This window comes from Labrus mixtus, chromosome 14 (assembly GCF_963584025.1).
Source record: "Labrus mixtus chromosome 14, fLabMix1.1, whole genome shotgun sequence".
NCBI lineage: Eukaryota > Metazoa > Chordata > Actinopteri > Labriformes > Labridae > Labrus > Labrus mixtus.
Window position 1 is genome coordinate 17086121 of NC_083625.1, and position 26458 is coordinate 17112578.

Below are 26458 nucleotides of genomic sequence, written 5' to 3' on the forward strand. Positions count from 1 at the left end.
TAACCCTGCATGGCTCCTGCTGTTTCGGTGGTGATGTATGAATGGATTAGTGTTGTACTTACTCTCTGATGTACGTCGCTTTGGATAAAAGCGTCTGCTAAGTGAATTGTAACATTGTAACATATACTGGAAACAAAATATCAGAAATGCCCTGGAACTATACAAGATTTCAACCTGAAGCTCACGGGGATGAGAATGATGAACCGGTCATATCTTGTCGGTTTCATGTTTTATTTAGTCACCTGCTTTATCACCTGATTTACAGATTTGTTACACCAGGGACAAAAAGTGGACCCAATAATGTAAAGTTTTGGTTAGAGGCAGGTTGTGGTCCATATGACCATGACATGAATGGATATTGAAGCATTGTCCCATGTGTGATACCATCTCTCTCTCTCTCTCTCTCTCTCTCTTTCTCTCTCTCTCTCCTCAGTTAAGTCTGAAGGTTGACACCTGGGGGTCATTTACAGTCATTGCAACATTTCAGAGCTATTGTCCTGCCACATTTGACATCAGGCAATGATCAACATGATAAAAAGCTATAGCCTATTCAGATATTTTATATTGCTGTCACTCGTCCAAAGTGCTACAACAGAGTTACATTACCTGATTGTACTTCAGTATCTCTATAGTCTATCTTTATATATAGGAACGCTCACTGTAGGCAGCCTCCTCACTCTGACATCTCTCCATTAGTGCATGTGTGTGTATTTCAGCCTATGTGTGTGTAGCATGTTCAATAACAGTGTGAAATTAATTTCCCTTCATGGGATTAATAAAGTATATCTTTTTCTTGGTGACATTATAATATATTTCTGATAATACTTTCTGAATATGTTGCAGCATTAGTTGTGTGCTGTGACAGACACTGCAGTGCTTGTGTAAGGTAAGTCTGGTGAGGCTGCCTGGGTAAGGCCAGGTATGATTATAGAGCTTAATGTTCAGTGCAGGAACACACCCAGTCACATGCAGGTGTGACCTGTCTCTCTGAGGAATAATCACATGGTTGTCACCGACGATGCATGATGTGTCTTTACGTGAGTCTGAATCATGAGCTCCTTTTAATAAAAAATACAATATTCCAAAATACAGAGCTTCAGTCAGTTTGGGAGATGATCAACAAACAATATTAGTAAACTAGTCACAGCAGCAACTAAAAGGAAAGGGCCTTGTTCAAGAGCACCTTATTGATTGTAGTGTGGTTAAGCACTTTGAATTGCCTTGTTGTTGAAATGTGCTATATAAATAAACTTGCCTTGCCAAATTTGCCTTAGAGTTGCCAATTGCAACTAGAGGCACCTTGTTTGAGATTTCTTATGTTAACTAATTGAACAGTTCCAAAAAAACATGTTCTCTGTTGTTTGATCTTATTCCTTTCTAAATCTGTTGGGTGAAATATTTCAGTTAATTTCTAAAAAGGAAATCAATGATGAAAAGAAACTCTGGAAAGATTTATGAAATTTAAGTTGGAATAATTTTAGAGAATCTTTAATACAATTGTTTTAAATGTATTTTCTTTCTTTCTTAATTATCTTGGTTATTCAATATATATAAAGATGCTTTTATCTCTGATATTAATGCAGTAGGCTTTTGTTTTCATAGTATTTATTTTTTTGTTATTTAAAGTAATGGTTTTATATCTCTTCATTAATAAAGATTGAAATTGAATTGAATTTAAATTTTGAAATTGAATGATTTGAAATGTATTTTGAACATATAAAAAAAGGGAAAAGGGCAAAATAATCATGTAAACATGCACAAAAATACAATTTACCAAAAAAGTATAAAGCAAAAATACTTGGCGATTGGGTTCACATATCCAAACAGACATGGTAAGTATAGAAAACGAAACAGATTGTCACTTTTAAACAGTGCTGAATCCTGACTGAGCACCATTTCCAGAAAGTACCTGAAAGCACCATCGTTTATAGGCACTCAGACTCGCTCCAAACTGTGCAGCGGCCCCTTTAAGAACCTCCTGGGTGTGGAAAGGAGGGAGTTTTTAGTGAGCCCAAAGCCAGTTGGTTTCGTCCGGTTCATATTTGTGGTACCCTCCTCGCAGACATTTTAGACTTTTTTAACAAGTATGATATATCATTTAAAACATTTATATATTTACAAACATAAATTTAGTGATGTTATGGTGTACTGATCACTTGACTAATAAAAAATGGATCAGAAATTCCCGTAAAGGTCAGGATTAGGTCTCATGAAAGTCTGAAATATTTCGAAATGGGACGCGTCCGAAAGGATTCAAGCCGCTGTTCTAATCACGACGCTGCAACAAGGAAAAAGTGTCAAAGAGGCGAAGGATACAATTAAATTACTATTTGAACAGCGTGTCAAACGAGGTAAAGGAGGAAGTGAACCAAACTCTCGTCTCGTCACTGTTTGGTTCACTTTATATCTGAGCAGTAGCTGCCGCAGGCTCCCACGGACACCACGGGTTGTGCTCCTAGTTGCAGATGAGAGAGCAGTGTGAGAGAGCAGTATGAACAGTGGGCATTAGACGAGCGTAGGCTGCGTGGCTCACTAAAACAAACTCAGTGCCTCTATTGTCTAAAAAAACCCGGTCGTCTTGAAAATGGGGCATCCTCCTCTGGAGTTTAATGAATGCTATCTGGACAGTCCGGACTTCAGGGAGACTCTGAAGTGTTATGAAGTGGAACTGGAGAGGACCGGCAAATTTCTCAAAGAGTTGATAAAAGATGGCAACAGTGTGATCACTGCAATCAATGGTAAGCCTGCTTCAATGTGATCTCTCTTATTTTTAGGTCACTAACAGCTTTTAAAAAAAAACCAAATCGCATGCAGGGATGAGGCTGGAGACTAGGTCAGCATCAGTGGGCCTTTCAAATGGCCTATAGGATCATTGTGGGTGGCTGGGAAAGCACAATCAGGGAGGTGCTAGTGCTCAAAAGGGAGAAAACCAAACAAACTGCTTTGAAAGGACAGATATCTGATGCAGATGTGCAGTATGACCAGCTCACAAAAAGCAACACAGCTGCCTCCTCCTGCAGGATGTGTCCAGTATCTATCCTCTCCTCTCTGTGTGATGTTGTTTATAATCCCTCTGCTGCTGGTTGTAGTTTCCACAGCCAGTCACAGCACAACGTACCAAGGTGCAAACTTGTGGTTTGTTATTGAGTTTTGAGTCAACAAGAAATTATTCTGCTGTCCAAATCAGCAATTACAAGCATTTGACCTCCGAAACAGACCCTGTCATTGTAGGTGCTGCAGAGTGCTGAGGGTCCCACTGTATATTCAGCTCAGATAATAGTCAGAGGTCACGAGTGCAAGATGCACCAACACATATTCATGAAAGTCAATTTAATCTCCCATCCAGTGTGTAGGACTCACTGCTTGTGTTCTGTTCAACTTTTGTATCCATCTCCCGCTGCAATAATGTGAGAGCCGCACTTTGTTTACAACTAAACCTTATAAAGAAGGCACAGGTACAGGAGGAATAAACATGTGAAAGGGCTGCTTCAGGGATTTGAGTGTGCTAACAAAGATGTCAGCCGTGTCCTTCAGGCGAAATGCGCGTCAGATTTGATCTGACTGACGTTTTTGACTGTAAAGCTCAGTCATAGCAGGAATATTATATCACACTGTGTACTGCCTGCTGTTGTGCTACTGAACACAACAGATGATCTATTTTCTTCCCACCTACTAATAATAATATCTAAATAAAAAATAATCCTGATATAGACTTATATTTGTAAGAGTTGAGTCGAATTTAAAGACCTGTAAATGATTGTTTATTGTAGACTCTTAAATTGAGCCCAAAATGCCTCACTGACAATAACAATATATTAAATGGCCTCCTGTTTCTTTTTTTCTTTTTTTATAGGTTATTCTCTGGCAGTGCAGAAGTTTTCCCAGACTCTCGGAGATTTCCAGTTTGAATTCATCGGTGATTCCCTGACTGACGATGAGATCAACATTGGTAAAACTACACACACACTCTTTTTTTTAATGCTGAACTGAATGCTAAAGGGCCTGCAGGAAATGTCATGTCTTATTCCCGCTGAGTTAACTATTTACTAAATAGATTCATAACAAACTTTAGGTTATGATGAGTCTTCCTGTATTTGACCTCAGTGGAAAGAACATGTTGACAGCCAGTTTGTGATTCCTCTGAATCATAGATGTAAGGAGTTTGGAAACAAAAGGGTTAGGGTTTTGGATAACACACACTTGAGCTTATGTCCTTGAAGTAGCTGGGAATTCAATCATCATCAGAAAGTGTATTCTGATGAAAGTGGGGGGGGGGGGGGGGGGGGATTTCTCTTTTAATAGTTCCAGTTGTGTTTTCTGCGTCAGACCATTAAGAGAAGTGTTCATTCTGGTTGTCATCTTTGTGTTTTCATTCCCAGCTCAGTCGTTTCAGGAGTTTGCAGGACTACTGCAGGAAGCGGAGCACGACAGGATGATGCTGGTGGGTTATCAACATCCTCCACGCTGACTCTGCATCCTATTTGACCCTCTGCTGCTGATAGAAACTCAATTAACACATCCTGCGCTGAAGATTACACCAGTTTAGAATGCATCTTTTGGCACGCTCTGTTTGACTTTCTGTTTGTTATGAAGTATCAACACCTTGTGGTGTATACCAGATATTCAATGTCTCTGGTTCTTGAAATTCCAAGATTCGCAAACACACCTTCATCCTGTGTTTAAGTGTGTGTGCGCCTTTTGTGTGTGTTTGTGTGTGTTTGTGTGTGTGCCTTGTGTGTGTGCCTTGTGTGTGTGAGTTAAGGGAAATTCAGCTATTATACTTTCAGTTCCCCTTTTGATTTGCTTGTTCCCTTTTTGTTTCTTGTTCTATGTATCCTGTGTGTTGATACATTTTCCGGTTGTTCTCATCACGTCTTCTGTTTTTAACACTTTTTTACATCGTATATGTATGTAGTACAATTTAATTCTCTATCTTTTGTTATTTACTCATTATTTTGACCATCTTTATTTTTTTCAATAACTAATAGATTTCCCCACTCGCTATACTTTCACCATGCCAGATAAAACACAATCGAATCTTCTTTGTGGCGTCACTTCGGCTTACACTTCAGCAATCCGGTCGTGTCATTAGAAGTAGCTTTACCTGTTAGACTGGCTTTACTGGATAGTGAGCTTATGTTAAAAGTGGAGGTCATCTGCCACATTGTTGCCATGGTGTGGGAGATTAGTATTCATAACATGAAAGATATTGAATTCAACACGTTTTTAAGCATGTAGTAGTAGTGATTTTTTTTATTTCGGTCAACATGTACAGTTTTCCATTAAGAAATGCGTAGAAATAGTAGAATAAAAATAAAAAAAAATTACAAGGCAGGTGCTTTCAAGAAAAGATGAGAAGAAAAATTTGACTGAAAAGGTGTAGGCTGAAGCTTTAGCTTATTATTCCTACCCTTATTTCAAATCTTATTATTTTAGGCAAGACTAGGCACGACAAAAAAACATATCAGAACAAAAATTGATCCAAACATTTCTTACAAATCAAAACAAAACAAATGAAGCAAACAAAATCAAACGGCATTTCTACACACAAAAAAATAATCAAACAGGCCTTTTATACTTGTTAAACACAATTTTTTCAAACAAAAATGTAAATCTGGAAAGTGAGCACCACATTCTTAATTCCAGATCATAACTATTCCACAAGTTAACCCCCTTTTATACACCGAAATACACATGTCTTCACCCCACAGATAATCCACTTCACCTTTTAATGTTGTGCGTGTCGTTTTAATGGCAATCCAGTGTGTTAATGTGTATTTACATTCCACATCCACATTAACTACTGCTTCATGTTTGTCTGTCCAGGTTCAGAATGCCTCTGATCTGCTCATCAAGCCCTTGGAAAAGTTCAGAAAGGAGCAATTGGGAGTCACAAAAGTGAGTGCTGGTTCTGATTCCTCTTTTTTTCCTTCTTCTTTTTTTTTTTAATTAAACTTTTATTAAGACAGAACAACGAGGTCCAGAGTCTCATTCTCAAGAGACCCCTGGTCAAAACAAAAGCTGCAAAACAACACAACGTTATACATTAGACCAGACGTTTACTACACCGGCAGAGTCCTGCACATGTTCAGATTTTTTTAAGCATGGAGAGGGAACAAACGGGACCTTTCACTTCCTAAAATCTATTAATAATTGTAGATTATTATAGATAAAAACTTTAATTATCATGATCTCTACTACCTCTCTAAGACTTTCACATGTTAAAATGTGTAGTCCAAAGAAAAGTTGAGACCCCCCCCTTCAGTGCACATTCACCAATACTTAATTTCACTTGTAAAGCAACAGGATATCTCCTCAATTATTCAACATGACATTTGTGTTTCTCTCTGGTTCTGCTCTGCTGACTGAAAAGACTTACTTACATTCCCCCTCACGGGTATCTTTAACTACACCTTAGATATACAACGTTGTGCAGGCTCTACATAACATGTGGAAGTAGTTCATATTTACAACATATCCTCTTTTCTTCACCCACTTTAAAAAAGTATTGATGCTGGCTTAGAACATTTGATGAGACAGAGAAGGACTTCCTGTCCTTTACAAAAAGTGAAAACACAGCTTTACAAAAGTGAAATGTAATAACAGCAACAGTCAAAGTGTTCAAATTAAGTGGAACAATTGCCAGTCTTTTCTCACAAGCGCCCCCCTCAATGACCCAAATTACACGTTTGAAATGTGATGATTTGAACTTGTTTACAGAATTTACTATTTGGATGTATTCTGGGGCTTTTTTATGCCTTTAATTGAGAGACAGGACAGTGGATAGAGTCAGAAACTTGGGCAACAGATAGTGGGGAATGTCATGCAGGATAGGGGGCCTCAGGTGGGATTTGAACCCGGGCCGTCCGCTTCTAGGGCCTCAGTCTCTGTACATGGAGCGCCCAAACTAACCACTTCCATAGACGCCCCATGTTTGCAGTCTTAACACAATGGTTTCCAAGAGTTGATTGTGATTTGAATGGACATCTACAGGAACAGGAAACCCAAACAAACTTAATGTGATCCTGGTTTAATTATTCTTTTTTGCAATTCTGTCCTTCAGGAGAAGAGGAAGAGGTTTGAGAAAGACAGTGAAAAGTATTACTCCCAGGTGGACAAACACCTGAGTCTGTCCTGCAAGAAGAAAGAGAGTCAACTGCATGAGGTGAAGTACAACAAGCACTCATTGGTTGGTGAGATATTCAAGAGAGAAACACAATTTGGACGTTTCTTTTAAATTTCTACCGCAGGCTGATGAACTCCTGGACAGAGAGCGAGTGAACTTCTATGAATCGTCGGTGGAGTACGTGTATCAGATCCATCAGGTTCAGGACAGGAAGAAGTTTGATGTGGTGGAGCCGGTGAGTTCTGTCGGAGGTCTGCCTCTCTTCCTCTGTGTGTGTGACCACAAACCTGTAACAACACAATGAGGAAATACACAGAGCGAGAACATGATAGATGAAAACAATCCCACTAGTTATTCTTAATTTCTTACATTGGTTCCTTTGTGCTCTGGCTTTGTTTTAACTATGTGACTCCTGCTTTGGTTGGACAGGTGCTGGCTTTCCTTCACAGCATTTTGACGCTCAACAACCTGACAGTGGAGATGACTCAGGACTTTATGCCTTACAAGCAAGAACTGCAACTCAGCTTGCAGAATGTAAGCCATCATTCAGATTGAATATAATTTAATCCAACTTCCTTGAGCTACAGTGCTGTCTGTTTTTATTTTATTTCCTGCAGACAAGAAACAACTATGAGAGCACTCGGGAGGAGATGGAGGAGCTGATGAAGAGGATGAAACACCCGTCCCAGATCTGTAAAATGCACAGTCAACCCATGGAGGGTTATCTATACTGTCAGGAGAAGTGTAAGTGTACAAGATGTAAATGAAGAAGCTTCCCACTTGCATGAACGCTCTCTAACGAGGCCCGTCCTGTTTCTTATATTTGTCTCTACAGGGGCTTTGGGTGTGTCATGGGTTAAATATTATTGCAAGTATCTCAAGGAGGGGAGGCTGCTGTTCATGGTGCCCTGCGAGCAGAAGCCCACAGCTAAACAGGTGCTTAAATAGAAGAGAACTGTGTGACATTAAGGCTTATTCAACAACTTTTTTAACCTCAGACAAACATCTGTTTGCCCTTTTTGTCATAGTCACATGGGCCAATCACTTCCCAAATCTGTCTCTTTCTCCCCAGGGCCCCACGCAGCTAACGATGAAATCCTGCATCCGCCGGAAAACCGAGTCCATCGACAAGCGCTTCTGCTTCGACGTGGAAACAAATGAGAGGTTAGCACAAACAAATCAGAGGAAAACGCAAGATGAAGCAACTAAAGAGCCTTGTGGGATAAACAGGTTGAGGCGTCGAGTTGAACAGGTGGCTCACAAGGACAAAGTGTGAGGGCTAAATGGACTGTAGCCCAAACAATCCCTGAGCAACAGGCGCACGCTGAAAAACAGATGGCAGATTTAGTGATTTCACAAGAAGGAAAACAACAAGCTCATGATTTAACAAGCAGGTCAAATCAATTTGAATAGACACTTGAGCAGCTCTGTTGTATTCGGGTTTCTTGAAGTCTTTGGCAATACTAGGAGGCTGGCGGGTTATATTTTAACTTTTTGAATTATGCATGAAAGAGCCTCTGCATGAAGAGCAATTAGTGTGTGACCTGAATAACACCATAATAAAGAGCTGGCTGTGTGATAAACTGAAGGTGGCAGTGCTGTCTAGTGTAGAAGATAACGCTGTCGGATCAAGCTGTTTAGAGTTGAGCCATCTGCCTGTATGATAGTCCCTGAAATCCCCCAAATGGTAGGACCAGACCCTGACCTCTGACCTCTGATGTCTCCAGAAGGACAGACAGAAAAAGTGAATGCTCTACACAGGATAGAGAGGGACAGTGTGCACTAGTGTGTGACTGCCTGTTTGAGGTGACCCATTCAGATACAGTTGTGTAAGTGCTGAAGATTAATCAGGAAAAACAAGATTGTTTTTATAATTGGAAAAAACATTTACACTCCTATTTTTATTTTTTTCAACTTTTTTGTGGAGATTGAACACAGTACACACACTTTTGTAAATTTCCTGCTCAGACCACATTTTGTTAATAACATACTCTCACATTTTACATACATATTCTCAAATCAAAGCACATTCAACTCAGTATCAAATATATATGTTTTAAAACGCAACATGTTTTATCCTAGAGGAACGTGTAGTCAATCATAGTGCAGCTACATTACAGAAAATGTGTTACTTTTCTGTTTAGGTTCTGTCTGCATACAACAGAATAATTACTTTGACCGTTTTCTGTACATCACGTCAGTACTTTTAGTCAAATGGTTTGATTTTTGAGAACATTTAGCTTCAGAGTAGCTGAAATAGACGACAAAGGTAATGAGAGAGTTACAGCAGAAAAACCTTTACTAGTAACATGACATTACTGCCAGTAATCAACAAAAAACATACATGACTGTTGGCCTTTGTTTCTAAATAATTATAAATAAAACACACTGGGTTGTTTCTATTTAACACAACATTATTCAGCTATTTGTTTGTTCATTCAAAAATACTTTTCAGCTCCTTTTCATATTGCGTTACAGCTGCTGTAGTGATCTCACAGAATTTAAGGTTTGAACTCTGGATCTTCATTCCTGGTATTACATATGATACTGTAGCTCTTGTGATGTGTCCATTGACTAATGTTACGGTCCACTCCTGGACTTTATATTAGATGTGTTTGAGAGTTCTGAAATAACTTTTACAGACGAAAAGGAAGTCAGAAATAGTCTATATCATAGACACACATTAAGATATTCTTTACCGATCACGTCACCTACATTTCTCAGATATAGATATTATTTTGTGGATGTATAAAAGTTTAACATTTGGAAGAGTTGGATTGGTGCAGTTGGCAGACGTAGCTTTCAACTTGTAACACAGTTAGTTAACATTTGATTCAGTCACCCACACGCTGCAGAACTTGGCACCACATGTTGTTGTCTTCTACAGAACACAGAAAGCAATAATAGAGTTTCATCATCTCATCATGCTTGTCTTATTCATCTTCATTTAAACCGCCATCTTTCCACACACAGGAATATGAAACGCTCAGAATCCTTTTTTCTTGTTTTTCAGATTTCTTTCTAACCTGTTTTGCATAAAACATTTTGTGAGATTTCTACGAGTTTTAGACACAATGGTTGGATGCGATAGCACCGCATCCTGCGACGGAATAATTTACCGGCAACCTTTGCCTATTTAATGGCATTTGTTTCTGTTTCCATAGAAACGCTCCAGTCACATTCCAGGCTCTTTCTGACGGAGAGAGGAAGTTGTGGATGGAGGCCATGGATGGAAAAGAGCCTGTGAGTTAATTTCTCATTAAACAAATCTTTTTGTGGGTTTGTCTTCTCCTTGATAAAAAGTCTGTGAGAACGACTTCACTGCCAGAATATCGGCAGTGCAATGTGGAGTCAGCTACTGTGTTGACACATGAAACTCCCAGAGCCAGTTTCCACTTCAAATCTGCCGAGTTTCTCCAAGTCTGGCCTATTTTTCTTCTTCTTGAAATACTGCCTCTAATTATTGGCAGGTAGTTAGTTTCGTAATCACAAGTTTAGTTTTTTTAGGAAGAAGCTACACTGAGAAAGCGTTTGCAGCTTCTTTGTTTGATTGCACTAAATTAAAATCATCCTGTCTTAACACCGTAAGAGAAAAAGATGGGGTCAGACGAGAGACAATAAAGAACATTATTGGTCTGCTGTTTGAGAAAAATAGAATTTGGAAACAATAATGTTGTTGCTGTCATGCTTATTTTTTAATGTAAAACTCACAAGACACACAATAACTCATAAACAACATTTGTGAAGATCTGCAGACATAAATGATGTCAAGGTTTTTTGTAAAACTGATATGTGGGAGGCACATTAAAGCCATCAGTGTACGACTAAGTGATGGCATGAGAATAACCTTAAAAGCCCTTTGAAGCAACAACAGAGTTTACATTATTTCAGATTATCTATTTTCCCCCTCATTAAATCAAGTTTGTGTCTGAATTTAGAAAGTTATGTGCATGTGGAAATTGTCTGTCAAAGTTTTCAAGCCTTAACGGTTTATTTTGCTTTGCTAGCAAAATTTCAAACCCTTAATTCTGCTTTTTGGTCAGGGCTCTAAACACAAGTTTTATTTCAGTTTGGATTCCTCTGCAGTTCTTGTCAGATTGCATTTTCATGTCATGCTTTAGCGGCAGATGTCGTGTGAGTTATGGTCTAATGTCAGCCACTGCCAGAGGATGTGAAAATAACAGAAGGCACACTTTTCGCCCTCTTTCTGTGCAACTTCCCTAATGACTTCTGTGCATCGAGAACGTTTCACAAGAGCTTTTTCCAACCACTTCGCCCAAATACTCTCAAGCTACGATCTTCCACATGGAATCACCATGTCTGTGAGCCCTCAGCCAGGATAAACTCTGTGGTCTTTTAGGATAATCTCTCCTGCCACTCTGCTACACTCTCAATGCCCTTTGGCTTTCTGTGTCACTGAAATATAAAGTGCAACACCGCTTCTCTCCCCTCTGTCAGATGGAAACTTCAAATCAGCTCATTTGGGCCTCACACTGCAGTATGCCAGTGCATGCTGTTACTTCAGTGTTTCTCCTACCATTATATTAGGGGGGCGGCCCGCCCCCCCCGCCCCCTTGAAGGTCAAGTTAATAAAAAAAAAAAAAGATTTTTTTCGGGGGCTTTTTGTGCCTTTATTGTAGAAATATGGATAGTGGATAGAGTCGGAAATCAGGGAAAGAAGTCATTTAAGGATACCTTTCCGATAGAACAGGACAGCTGTCGTTAAAAGTAACGCATGAACACCAAGAGTCCTTCAAGTGTTTGTGTTGGGGTCCGTCTGCCCGCACCCCCCACCCCCCCAAAGCTGTAAACCTAGGGGAAACACTGTACTTGTTTGAACATGGGGATGCTTCTGTGTATTCTGCATCTTATTACAAACGTCCTGCCACTCCTCTGTCTTACTGTCGGTCTGTATGAGTTAAGAACTTGACTTTGATTTGACATGCTATTTAGGATGATTAGATTATCCAACAGACAGGCAAAAACACTCAGCATGGCAGAGATTTCCATTGTGCTTTGCACATTAGTTTTTCAGGCAGCAATGGACAAGATGAGCAATTAAAAGCAGATAGAATCTCTAACTCTTGTACATTTTCAAAGCCTGTTTTTTACAGTAAAACTTAAAGACTAAAAATACTGTCCAGTCCTTTCAGACAGTACCACTCCCCGAGCAGGGACTTTTCTGTGGTTAAATAATAACCCTTGATCCAGATCAACACCCTGCTCTCGTGCCTTCAAAGAGTCTTTGTTTGTGTGGAAAGTTCTGCTGTTTCATGCAATAAAGACAAGTAATCACCACTGTTTTTAATAATGGATTGATTGTGAAGTTATTTGTCCTATAAAAATGTCAGATAATCACCGGTTCTGGTCTCATTCACATGGGTTAACCACGACCTCAGAGATAAAACTCTCCCTGGAGCCCTGGGAGCAAAAACCAGGCTGACCTTCTCCGCATAGCAACCAGGCCGTACTTGATAGGGTTTGAAACCCCATTCATCTGAGCAGTGACGCATCGGTTTTCACTTTTGATACTACTGACTCTGGGTGCTATATTTGATACAGTTAAACATAACATAGTATTTGTCAGACTACAAAAATGGCTCTGTCTATCTGTGGTTGCTAAATTTGTTCCAATTATATAAAGCTCCTAAGTTGTTTTAATGTTCCTTTAAAGGGTCCTTTCTCACCCCCTTTAACTGAACAACCCCCCCCCCCTTTGCTCAGATGATAGAATATTATAAGATGCCCCATGTTTTTTGAACCAAAACAGTCAAAGTAATTTCCCCCCTTGAGTACAAGACGCTAATACCTGTTGTTTCAGACATAACAACATTAAGAATTTACTGCCAGATGAAAATGTAATTATATTAAAATCCGTGAACTTACTCCTTTAAAAACACAGTCATGGCAAGAATGTAAACCCTTCCGTCAAAACAGAGTAAAAGTTGTTAGTGTGTATTTTTAAGCAGGATAAACTTTTCTAATGTTGACTCGACAGGTCTAAGTAAAACATCAGACTGCTGCAGTGAATGCTTTTTAGAAAATCTTCTTTTTTCAGGTTTACTTTTGGGATTTTTATGTATTTATGTAAAGATAGAACATTGGATAGAGTCAGATATCTGGGAGACAGAGAGTGGAGAATAACATGCAGCAGGTTTTTGTTTTTAGTGTCTGTGAAATGCATTTTTGTGAAAGGTTTGTTTTTATTGTCTTTATAGGTTAATTGCGTTTTTTTTAGCTATTATTTTTGCCCCCTTTAAACACCTTAATTGGCTGCCCTTCAAAAGGATATATTGCACGGCCCCTTGGCAACATCCTACATTACCTGTTGTCCAGAATATTAACAGACATCAGCATGAATGAATGTTTGTAGCGGTTCAGTCTGGTCTCAGTGGTCTGAGGGACCCTGAATCTTCTCCCAGAGGGTAAAAGCTGAAACTCAGAGTAAAGAATGTGAGACACCATTTTCTGCCTCTGTCTAACAACAGACTGTTCATAGAGAGTGTTTGGAGATGACTTTTATAGCAGTCTGCACAAGACGAGTTATCTGTGATTTCAGCTGAACCTATTCGTCATTAGAGGGGAGGAAAATCGACCAACATGTTTCCCTTTGTTGCCAAAGTTATCTAAGTAGTAACACATTCAGTCTGTTTTCTTTTATCCACAAACATGGAAAGAGTCCTTCAAATGTGGTAGAAAAAGTTCAGTCTTCACCGTCAGTGCTTCCTTGATCTGATTGTGGCTTTATCACATTTGCATACATAGATTACATTTGTAAATTTGGATGCATAGCCTCCTTGTGATTTTTGTTTTGCTGAACATCGAGACGGTTTTGAGTAACTTATTCCCAGAGCACACAGGAAATGGGGGGGGGGGGATACTGATGTTTATGACGAAATTCATGTGCTGGTTTTGATCATCCAAACTGCTTCAAACACAACCAGTCAACAGAAAAAAAACCACAGCATTGTAACTGTTCTAATCATTTCACACTGAACTTGTATCTGCTAACAATGACCTGGAACTCTCCGGAAAGCTAGATCTCTATGGAGATAGGTTTGTGCCATCATCACCTGCTTTTCTTATCTTTTTCTGTTTTAAGAAGCACATTGTGTTCATTAATCACTGAGTCGTCCAAGCCCAGACAGATTTTTCTCATATATTCACAGTCTTCAATTTCCTTTCAATTTTTTTTCATTTCAGATCTATCATTCCCCAATCCACAAGCAAGCGGAAAGTAAGTCTGTCACCATTACCCAAGTTGTATTGTTCATTTAATGTGGCATGTCATCGCTCTCCCTTTCCATCCCATGTCACCGAATGCATCTGTTTTTAATTTGTTCACTCTTTAAATGATGGACGTCTGGTAAATTTGCTCCTTCTTCCTTCTACAGTGGAACTGAACGAAATTGGATTTAAGTTTGTGCGAAAGTGCATCAACTACATCGAAACGAAAGGTAAAGGACCCAGTCACAGGTGTATTTGGGCTGCTTTTAGTTGCGTCCGTTGCCCTGAGGGGGGAGTTATTGAATCAAGGTTACATGTAAATTCCATGACTGCAGGCTGCTCTCGTCTGGAATCATAAGAGTCTATTTCAGGTTGTACAGAACTTTAATCATCACATCTTTATCCCTGAATATTAAACACTGCCTGATATTTTCGGACTAATAATTTTTGACAATGATTCTCTGCTTTAACTTCTCAAACATATTTTAAAGGTGTTTGTATCTTATTATCCTGCTGAGAGGTAGTTTCTCTGGCAGGATGATAAATCTTGACGGAATGAAGTGCTCAGCCCATAAACACGTCATGTGACTCATGATTCAGACAGTTGGCTCAGTACGCGATTCAAAGAAATGCTCATAATCAGAAAGGAACATCTGTATTCTAATTTCGGCTCATGCAGGTTGAGAAGAGGAGCATGTGGTATATTTCCACTGCCCGTGTTTGTCTCGATCATACTCCCCCTCTCCCTCTTTTTTTACCTCCCCCTCTCCTCTTTCCAGGAGTCGATCAAGAAGGAGTGTACAGAACAGTTGGCAGCAATATCCAAGTGCAGAAGCTTTTAAACGCTTTCTTTGGTAAGCACATATGCCTGTGAACATCTTCTGCATCTGTCCATTGACTTTGTCTCCTCCTTGACGCACATCGAAACAGATTCTGCAACTTTACACCAAGCCTCTTTGTGTGAATAACAAGAAATACAAACAGGGCGCTTACTCACAACATTCCTGCTCTGCAGGGCTAGTCCCAATAAATAATTATTATTTGTTTATAAAACAATAGATAAAATGAATAAACATGACGTGAAATGTATCTCTGGTAGTGACAAACCCTCAGAGTTATCACACCCTTCACTGTTCCCTTCAGCTCTTCAGTTATTGCTTTGATTTTCTTATCCACAACTTTATTGTTGAGGTCCCCCGCTTGCATAGCAGCTTTTTTTTGGGCTGCTGAGCTGTTATCAGTAAACAGCTGTAAAAACTCAATGTTTACTCGCTGCGCCAAACAGACCAGCTGACAAGCTAAATCAGCGATGAACATAGAAGAGTAATAAGCGGTTAGAGAGCAAAATATCTCTCAGAAAATGAGAGCGCTCAATGGAAACAGACTACTGTTTGTAATATTGACTTAGCAAGTAAACATGGCTGCGTTTACAGCTTGTTCTTTCTGCCCTTAAATGGACAGCTACAGCTACTTTTCATGCAGATTTCAACATTTTCCAGCATGTGTTTCAACTTGTTACAGTAGAAGAAAGCACAAGTGTAACAACAAACATTATCAATGTCAAGGTGCCCTGGTAGCTTTAGGCTAAATCCTTATAACCCCCACTTTGCTAGTTGTCATCCCCCTTCTCTCTCCTCCGCTTTTTTTCTATCTCATCCTCCTGCTTCCATTAATTGATAAAGGTTAAACAGCCCACATGAGAAATGATCTTTAAACGTTTGCATTGTTCAACCATCCAATTAAGCCATGACAGATACAAGTCAGCAACTATTAATATAATACGCGAAACTGATTTAGCTATACAGAATAAAGGCTTTTATTTCATTATTTACACCTTTGCTTTTCTGTCATGACGTCAGACATGTCAAAATGTCTGTCGTCATTTAGAAACCTTTTTTTAACAAAATAAAAAAAAGAGAGGCCCTATATTGCTCATAACTAAGTATAACTGACACAGCTGTAGGATTACTCCGGGATATTTTTTTAACAAGGAATTTGACAACATGGCGTTAAATATTTCTGCCTGTTTGTTGTGAATATCTCTGTTTTTAGACCCTACAAACCCAGGAGACGTGGATCTGCAAAGCAGCGACTGTGACATTAAAACCATCACAAGTGCTCTTAAGTTTTATCTGAGGTACGTTTTTTTTTGTCTATAACATAAACACATTATCACTAACATCAGATTGAAATGCATGTTCCTAACTTAAGAGCTAAGTATGTTTAATAGGTATAATAAGTATAATATTTTACATTTTTACAGTTATGCATTTTATTGTTTATATTCTGTTTATGAGAACATTTCAGATGGTTGCCAGTCTGTGTCATTTGATATTTTGCACAACTCTTAATGTAAAAGCCCCATCCCAAAATACATGTTGATGGTTGCAGATTTCAATGATTTGTTGTTATTCAGAAAACGAATGCAGCCTTGATGGAGGATTTGTTCTGAGTGCTTTCAGGTGTTACTGTACAACAAGGGAGGACTGCTTTTTGTTTTTTCCTGTGTTTGACGTGGTGAATTAAGATGAACTGCTGTTGAACTCTTTTATGAGAGTCTGTATTTATCTGTAGGAGCTTGTCCGAACCTTTGATGACCTACGGTCTACACAGAGACCTCATGTGTGCTGCAAGTGAGTCGAGATTATCCAGTCGAGGGAGTATTGTGTGTCTTGTCATGATCTTTTGTCCCCCTTTTAAACTCTACTTACAGATTTTAACCTACCGGAAAGCTATGTCTGTTAATTAGGGGTTCCTTCAAAGTCTAAAAGCACGACACATTTCCTTTAAACAAATGTTTAGACGTCTTATGTTTCTCTTTTGTCTAAACTGCCCCCAGTTTTCAGGCATTATCCAAGCATATATATTTATGTTGTATCATTTAACAACAACCTTTCTTGTCACATTTAAAAACATATATACACTTAAAGGCTCATCTAATATACCATTAGTGTTTCCTTGCTTTAAAAGAAAGATTTCATTCATGTATTTCTCTGAGCTTAACTGACTGTGGACTCGTACAACTTGCAAAGTCAAGGCTCTAGTAATCTGGGCGCGGGATACAAAACAGTCATTTGTACGTCAATACTGTGCAGACTGCAGGGTCAGCAGTTTTACAAGCTACACTTGGTCGATCTGGGAGACACTTATAGAAACCTGAGTCTCCTGTTTGTTTTTGTCAGTCACATAACGTGATCGTAAAACAGAGAAGACCTTGACTTTAAAATCAGCAGCCTCATTCTTTCAGGGTCTTACTCAGACATCTGAAGGCTTCAGTTTCCTGGAAATGTCTTTCAGGAAATGAATGGGGGCTTACATAAACTTTTTACAAGTGCCCTACTCTACTTTACATTAAGATTAAGCATTTTTAAAACCTAAACCAAAATCAAGGAAAGAGATATTTGGGCATATTATATATTTATGGTTCAGATTCAGATGGGCCTTACTTTAAAATAATGACTTTAGGTGACCCTGTGTTGTCTCTGTGTCACAGAGTCGGACAATCTGGACTTTCGGCTGAGTGAAATTCATATTCTAACCTACAAACTACCGGAGAAGAATCGGGAGATGTTAGAGATGCTCATTAAACACTTGGTCAAGTAAGTGGCAGCATGCTTTTTTGTGATTGAAAGTTTTAACTGATCACTCAGGATTGTGTGCTCTCCCACTGACATCAGTTCAATTATTCTGCCAACAGTGTTATTACATTTGCTTTTAACCCAACCTGATGTTTTTTTTTTTGACAGTGTGTGTAGTCACAGTGAAGAAAACCTGATGATTCCTTCAAACATGGCTGTGATCTTTGGACCCACACTAATGAGAGCAAAGGAGGAGACTGTGGCGGCCATGTTGGATATCAAGTTCCAAAATATTGTCGTTGAGATCCTGATTGAAGACTACAAAAAGGTACTACTTCATGAAACATAGCCGTGCCTGGACTCAGGCAAGAATGAAAAAGCCTATCCTAAGATTGCATTTTGTTGTACTTAAAGGAACATTTTGGCAAATTATGCTGACTCATGTAGAGAGATGAAGTTAATACCAGTGCTACCGTAGTTAGTTAGCTACTTAGAGTAAAGTCTGGTAATGTAAAAAACAGTCTGTCCAAATAATGCTACTGTTATAGCATTAACCTTCCAACATCTCTGAAGCTCATTGATTAAAATGTTTCGTCTTTAAGTAGAAAAATGGCCGTAGAGAGTTGTAAACAAGGTATTATTTGGGTCTGGCCAGCTGCCTGGCACCATGAATTCTTCATGACCTGATCAAAAAATATTCAAAAACATCACCCCCAATAAAATGGTGAATCAATGTTTTTTTAAACATCAACATTAAACATCCGAGACAACAATACCTTTTGCATTAACCAGAGTAGCTGTTTCCAGTCTTTGTGCTAAGCTAGCCTGCTGTTAGCTGTTGCTTCATTCTTTATAAGATAGATGTCAATCTTCTCATTGTTATCTCAGAAAGACAAAGAATACAAGCACACCTCCATTTCTTTAACATTTAGACTTGAATGTTTCTTCATTTAATTTTGTACTGCACCAGCATTTTCTTGCCATTGTAGAAATGAAGTCACTAAATCTGTTGTTGTTTTTTAACATTGTTCTGTAAAAAGATACGTGTATATTAATTTATGTCATCTCATTCATTTAGTAATGTTACAGCCTGTCTATAGCTGAAATAGTAAATTAACCAGTGTAACTGTACCTTTTATTTTCATCACAGATCTTCAGTAATGTTCCAGAGGACAGCACCGCCCCGCCCGTCCCCCCCCCGCGGATCACCCCGAGAAAGCGGCAGCCCATCACAATCTCCAAGCGGCCACCTCGTGTTTATCAAGCGCTTAGTCACCACCTCCAGCACACAGAGAGTAATTATTAGCCTCCTTTGGCCCGACTGTCATCATCATCCTCATCATTATCCCATCCTGTCTGTGCTAAATGAACAGTTGTCTCTTTTTTTATTTTTTTTTATTTTTATATTTCGGAGAGATTTGTACCAAAACACACCTGCAGGATCGTTTCTTAACATTTTCTGGAGTACAGAGAAATGTGTTTTACTGTCGTGTGTGCCAATCAAATCTTTTTCTAGAGTATCATTCTTCGAAATCATTTGTTTGTCAAAGAATAACAAATCAAAATCTATTCATTGTCTTGAATTATTGTTTAAAAGGAAATTCTTCTAGTGCTTTTATATTTCAAGTACAAATAAACTTTTCTACTCTACATTTTTTATCTCACATTAGTCTTTTTTGTCAACGCCTCAGCTAAATCATATAATTTTCTTTCATTTGTCTGCTAAAGCCCTTCATTATGTGGGTTTGTCTTCATCCTGTCACACACTGAAAGATACGTTTTGGAGCACCTGCTGCTTGTGCTCCCTTTGTTCTGTGATGTTTAATTATTCTTAATGTTATACTTGGTTTACCTTTATAAATGTCTCTGTAGGATTCAAGCAAACTTTGTAACGTGCTATGAATGTATGAGCAGGTCCTGTTTGCGTACTTTAACCAACAAAGAGCAGTGTGGGTAGCTGTAACTTCCATTTAAATAACTTTTACTTAAATTTTGTTCGTTTTTTAATAGTTTTTTTTTCCTTTACCTGTTTTATTTCCTATGAAAGTGTTTTATTTTTTATTTAATTGACTTTTGACCCTGGCCTGGGTCACTTAACATCACACTAATTCCTCTCTAAGTAGTCGGGTCCACATGAATCATTGTGTTGTTTCTTGTAACAGATGGACAGAACAACAGCCCTGTCTTGGACGGGGAAATCTCAGCAAGTCCAGTTCCCCTACAGCGGACAAAACCTGTAAGCAGTGCTCCGCTCGTTCCAAGAGAACCTCCTCCAAGACAAGTGTTATTGCCCAGAACAGCTAGCCGTAAGGACAGACAACCAGACTCCGACCTTGGCAAGACAGACAATGCGAGGCAAAGGCCAGATTCTTCTTCTACAGCTGCAAACGGGGAGTCTGGAGTTTATGTCAGCAGAGTGCCGTCCTTTCAGGGCCGGAAACCTCCTCCTAAAGCTACACCAGCCAACAGAGAAGGTTTGACCCACTCTTTTTTTATCCGCATGTACTTAGTAGTAGTCTTGGTAAAAAATTACATCTTTAAGGTTGTATAGGACTTATACGGGTGAAGACTGTAGTGTCATGTCAAAAAGCATTTGTTTGCATTCTGTGAATATTTGAAAAATTCCCTGGAAAAAGAACATTGAACATTGTAAGCTAGCTTGTGAACATTTCATCCACTAGTTTTCCCTTGATCAATTCCCGTAGCGACATTTAGTCCTTCAATTCATTCTACTCATCTGTTGTTTTTTTCCCATTGATGTTAGAGCAAGAGAGACTAGAGATGTCACTTGTGTCCATTGTTCTGACACAATGGGCTGCCACATGTCCAGTTGCTGCTTCTTTGAAATTGGTTAGCTTTTGGTTATATGCAGTTGGGTTTTTCCCATTTTTCAAATCTAGAAGTCTGGTTTTAGCTTGTTCATTTGAACTGAATTGTGTTTTGAGGAAATTGGAAATCAGTGCAAAATCATCTGAAGCATTTCTACTCAATGATTAAGAACACACTCTTGCTGTAAACAAAAAGTCGGTTGCTGGTTTGAACGGTTTATAATTGATTTGTTTGCCCTTTAATCTTTATCTTTGTTATTTACAAGTCCTTAATTGCTCATGCTCTATGTAACATGAAGCTTTATATTGTTTTGTTTTACAGGTGACTCTGAGGGCTTGACCAGAACAAGGTCCACAGAGAAACATGCAATATGTAGACCCCCAGTGAGGCCTCCTGAGCCCCCCTCCCGATACCCTGCTCCACAGAAGCCCCCAAGTGCAGCCAGCAGTGAGGGCACAAACACATCCTAGTAAGGGCTCTATGACATTTTTATGGATTCTATAAAGTTTGCAAATGTAGACCCGATAATCATTTAACAACTGTCTCTGCTTTGTTAGTACGAGCAAACCACCAAAACTATTTAAAGGAAGCAAACCTAAAATCATGCCAGACGTGGAAATGAAATGGTCTGCATCAAAACCCTGAAGGCTTTAGGAATCAGAGCTCAAATCTGTATGATCAAAGAATGAACATGTTGTCTGGTGTGCTGAATCACATCTTCTATTGCAACACAATGACATCAGTGTCACACTTTGATGTGAGCGCAGTGAAGCCTCAGATGCTCCCTATCGTGTCAGTGTTATCAGGCTGTTATATCTACTCTGCCATTGGGATTACTGTGATAAATACTGAAGTCAAAAGCACACAGTGCAAGGATTATGTTTTTGGTCATGGTATCTCAAGACAAATCAAATCACTATAGCAATTATTATCTACTTCTAGTAGACAGTAGTTGTGATTCCTTACAGAATTATACTTGCAGTTTGTCTCAGCTTTTTAGTCTCTGAACACTTTAGCATCTTTCTGCTAATTGTTTTGGTATTTAGTAACCACAACTTTACTGGTGAAGCACCCACTTCTCAACATAATTTAAGAGATGTAATAGGCAGTTTATTAATGTAGTTGTAGTTGTAATGTAAAAATAAAGAAACACTTTACAGTGTTAGTCAACTTGACAAAAAGCAGCTGAACATAGTTTCTAACTACAAAGCCAGATGTTTTCCTCAGGAGGTGTTGGAGTCTAAAAAAAAAAAAGAGCAGAAATGGGAGTGCTTACTATTTACTATGTATCTGCTGGTTGTGATAATGAGTCACTGTTGTAAACAGAAATCTCATGTAGTAACCAAATTAGGGGCATATTGGCCAATTGGATTAGTGCTTAAAATATTGATGTCTTTCCTGGGCCCGTGTTCAAACAGTTTAATCCTGATAAAAATGATCCAGATTTGGTAATCCACTTTTTTTCCACTAAAGATCATGTAATCCAGTTCACTTCTATCCAAATAGTTCAATTAATAACTGGATAGGATCACTCTGATCCAGGTACAGACTTTCAAGGATTATTAAACCCAGATTACCAGCACTTTAAAGGGGACATCACACTACATACTTTGTCCACAGGGGGGCGCCAAAATCCTCACAAACAAAAAGATCCTGACAGCTGATTGAAATTAGACATTCAGTGTTTGATAATGATGCTTTTTGTTGAAATATTTTTAGCAGAGAAGATTTGGCAAGTTTTTCATGGGCGCAACCCACTGCTCAGTTCTGCTGCTTATCCCACAAATAAATGCTCCTTACAAATGTGCCACCATTTAAAAGAGAAATAGACAGGCATGACAACGGTATAAGATTTATTGCCAAGAAGCATTGTTACAACAAAGAAATAATCTACCAAACACAAATTTTCTTTATTTTTTGTACAATGTTTTATATGTAAAGAGTGGGGGTTGAAAAAGCCCAATCTACCAAATGACATGTTCTCACTGGTCAAAAACGAGTAAATGAAGAATCTCAAATAGAGGATGAGTCATACATTTAATCTACAATACAAACAAGTCTGCTTTCTTTTTTCTCTGCAGTGTTGCCTCCAAAACCAAATTTTTTGAGAATGCCTCCAGACAAGTTGGCAGGTATGTAAAGGCCTTTTGTTTCATTTTTCACTCAACAGTAGGTAAAGGTAAATAAAACCACAACAAGGGGGAATGAATAATTAGGTAGAGTTGCATTTATTACATTATTTTAATTTTTAAGTCATTAAGTTATTGTTGTTACTGTTACTTTTTCAGTTCACATGAGCTCTCTCTGGTTGTTGTTCTTGTACAACTCCCCCCATTGATGATGTAATTGTCAAGGTGGACTCACACATCTGCTCTTTTATGTTTTGCTCTGATAGTCCAAGTTGAAGCCTTGCAGGCCTCCCCTGCTCAGGCACTGATGAGTGCTGTAAATGAAAAATGCCTGAGTGGGAGCATTTGTGGGAGTTTAGTTTTATCAAAGAGAGTTTATCTCTCTATTTATTGTAGTGTCCTCCGTCATTGTTACAGGCCACATTAATGTGTCTAACAGGGAGGTGTATACGTACAAAGCTCTTGTTTGGCCTTTGGGCAGAGGAAACAGATAGTGGTTGTTCTCCCACATTGGAAGAACTTGAATCTTCTCAGCAGACTATTCCAAACACTATATAATCCAAAACATGGTCAATATATTTGGATCAAATAGTTAGTTTTAAGCTCCCCAAAGATAATAACAGGTTAGCAGTGACACACAATTAATTATCATTTTTATGTCTTATTGCCTAATGAGCCCAGGCTCATTGCAAAGGCTGACCTCTTTGCTGTTGGAGTTGCTAACATATATACTCACTGGCCACTTTAATAGGTACATCTGTTCAACTTCTTGTTATTGCAAATAACTAATCAGCCTATCACTAGGCAGCAACTCAATGCATTCATGCATTTAGACATGAAGTGCAAACCGAGCACCAGAATGGGGAAAAAAAGTTGATTTAAGTGACTTTGAACGTGGCATGGTTGTTGGTTCCAGACGGGCTGGTCTGAGTTTTTCAACAACTGCAAACCTACTAGGAATTTCACGCACAACCAGCTGAAGGGTTTACAGATAATGATCCGAAAAACAGCAAATATCCAGTGAGCAGCAGTTCTCTGGGCGTTAATGCCTTGTTGATGCCAGAGGTCAGACGAGTATGGCCAGACTGGTTCGAGCTGATAGAAAGGCAGCAGTAATTTAAATAACCACAGGTTACAACTGAGGTACCTGTGTACTAATTGAGCATCATTTAAACGCCACAGTCTACCTGCGCATTGTTGCTGACCATGTCCAACCCTTTATGATCACAGTGTACCCATCTTCTTATGGCTACTTCCAGCAGGAAACGCACCATGTCACAAAGCTCATATCATCTCAAACTGAACTTCTTGAACACTTTTTTTCCACTGTACTCAAATGGCCTCCACAGTCACCAGATCCAAAATTGGGATGTGGTGGAATGGGAGATTCATATCATGGATGTGCAGCTGACAAATCTGCAGCAACTGTGTGAAGCTGTTATGTCAATATTGACCAAAATCTCTAAAGAAATGTTTCCAGCACCAAGAAGAAGTAACTCAGTTCTGAAGGCAAAATGGGATCCAACCCGGTACTAGCAATGTGTACCTTATAAAGTGGCCGATGAGTGTATAACGCATACTACCAACATTATTTAAAGACTCAGTCAGCTTTTAACAACAACTGTGGTGGTGACTTAAGGCAGATCAGTGGTGGCCTTAAGCTTCAAACCACAAATAGATGTAATTTATTTGTTTTTTCTCTCCAAATTTAGTCCACCAGCCTCTCCGCCGCCATCAACAGTGAGAAAAGAGGTGGGATTTACTGTATTTACTCTTTTGCAATAATGTCCAATTCTTCTTGCTATTATATCTGTTGTATGAGTTTAATAGACTGAAAAAAGTTTTAATTTATGGTGCTCTAATAGTTCTCTGTTTTTATTTGTTCAGAATTAAAGTTTACGGAGACTACATCTGCCACAAGTGACTCAAGAGTGTGCGTCAAGTGAGAGGGAGTCACTGCAAACCAGTGAATAAATAAATCAGATGGACTGAAGAGAGGCTCCATAGAAGTCAATGGATGTATTTGGTCCCATCAGATTATAAAACTGTTGTTCGATGTCAGCACTACAGCAAATCAACTTCTGAATGACGTCTCAAAGCAATTACTTTATTTTTGGAGAAAAGCACTGTTTCCCTGCTTATTTAAATCATCAGTGTTAAAAAGTGTATCTTAGTTACTGTGTGCCCACCTAATGCTCTTATTTAGCATTATTAAATAGATCTACCATACAACACTAATTTTATCATTATTATTTGATCATTATAAATCTGAATTTTTTTTACATTAGACTAAGTATCAAAATGCACCGAGTAATGATCTGCCATCGAACTGGATCTAACTACAGTTACATGGAAACTATCTTGTTTGTCATGAAGAATGTGTCGATAAAGAGTTGAACCATGAATGTAACATGAGACCTAAAGTGTGATTCAATCATACCGTCCCTTTTTAAGAGGCATTACTAAAAAAAGTATTTTACCTCCAAGTATCAATCAGTCAATGCATTTGAATCAATTTAATAGTAATATTAATAATGCCAGTGCTAATTTTATAGTTCATTTGTATTAATGAGAAAGGGATTCACTACATTCCCATATTTCCGGCCTTGTCGGTCAATTCGTTTTTACCTTTTGTTGGTTGGTTGGTTGGGTCATACAGGTTGGTCTTGAAAGTATTGATGAATTGCTGGGATTACAGAGCAAACGTAATTGTTACAATGTTTGAAAATAACACTCCAGATTTGTTATGTCTTTGTTTTTAAATCTAATTGATCTTTATGTAAATGTTACACTTGTTTTATTTTTCTGGTAACCCATTTTCTTGATGTTTTATGCTTGGATTTGTTTGCGAAAGGAGAAAATAAACCTTGAGGTTTCATCATTTGAATCATGTATTTATTTTTTAAAGGGACTGTTTTAAACATTCAAAAGACTTTTGTTTTTATGTATTGTTACGCCGCTACACAAACCCACCGCTAAATGCTATCCTTGCGCCTGACGCTAAGGCCAGTGAGCCCGTAACTTAATGCCTCTCCTTACGTGTTGCGTAAACGTGAAGGTGTATCCTACCTTACCTGAATATGTGTGCAACTGTCCTGTCTGTTTGAGGGGTGCGTGTAGGTGACTCACCGCCAAGATCCTCATATGTGCCGCGACCAGCTCACTCGGACAGCCCGATCCACTTGGGTACGATCTCCTCCGCCAGCCCTCTCTGTCATATCAGTTTAGTTCATGTGCAAAAAGAACCCGTGAAGTGTTGAAACAAAAACAAACGTTACTTCAGATTCAATCTCTCGTGTCTTGCGTCCTCGCGTCTCCCTCGTGGCGTCTCTTCGACTCAAAACCAATTTCCGCCGGCTCCTCCGTAGCTGCTGCTAATGAAGATTACAGAGATAGAGCCACCACACCCCCCTCAGGTGTGTCTTCAGTACTGACCCTGCTTCTCCTCCTACCAACCACGCCTACCGCTAAAGACACTGAAGTGAATCCTCCTAACGCATTATCATAACAGTATCCACTGAATGAATGCTCTTTTGTGTTGCTTTTGAGATAATTGCAAAGCAGTAAAA

The 26458-nt window shown here is 38.9% G+C and overlaps 1 protein-coding gene across 1 annotated transcript; it reads left to right on the forward strand.

The window, feature by feature from the left end:
- The first annotated feature begins 2077 nt into the window (after positions 1-2077).
- Positions 2078-25776, forward strand: LOC132988270 (oligophrenin-1-like). The gene is made up of 24 exons (XM_061055557.1): positions 2078-2738; positions 3854-3949; positions 4380-4441; positions 5827-5898; positions 7064-7165; positions 7251-7361; positions 7556-7660; positions 7744-7870; positions 7962-8062; positions 8199-8290; positions 10291-10369; positions 14330-14363; positions 14521-14583; positions 15133-15207; positions 16406-16490; positions 16928-16986; positions 17847-17952; positions 18100-18259; positions 19082-19226; positions 20094-20405; positions 21082-21229; positions 22842-22892; positions 24602-24641; positions 24777-25776. The coding sequence occupies exons 1-24, from the start codon at positions 2585-2587 to the stop codon at positions 24780-24782; spliced, it is 2385 nt and encodes a 794-aa protein (XP_060911540.1). The 5' UTR covers positions 2078-2584; the 3' UTR covers positions 24783-25776.
- The last annotated feature ends 682 nt before the right edge of the window (positions 25777-26458 follow it).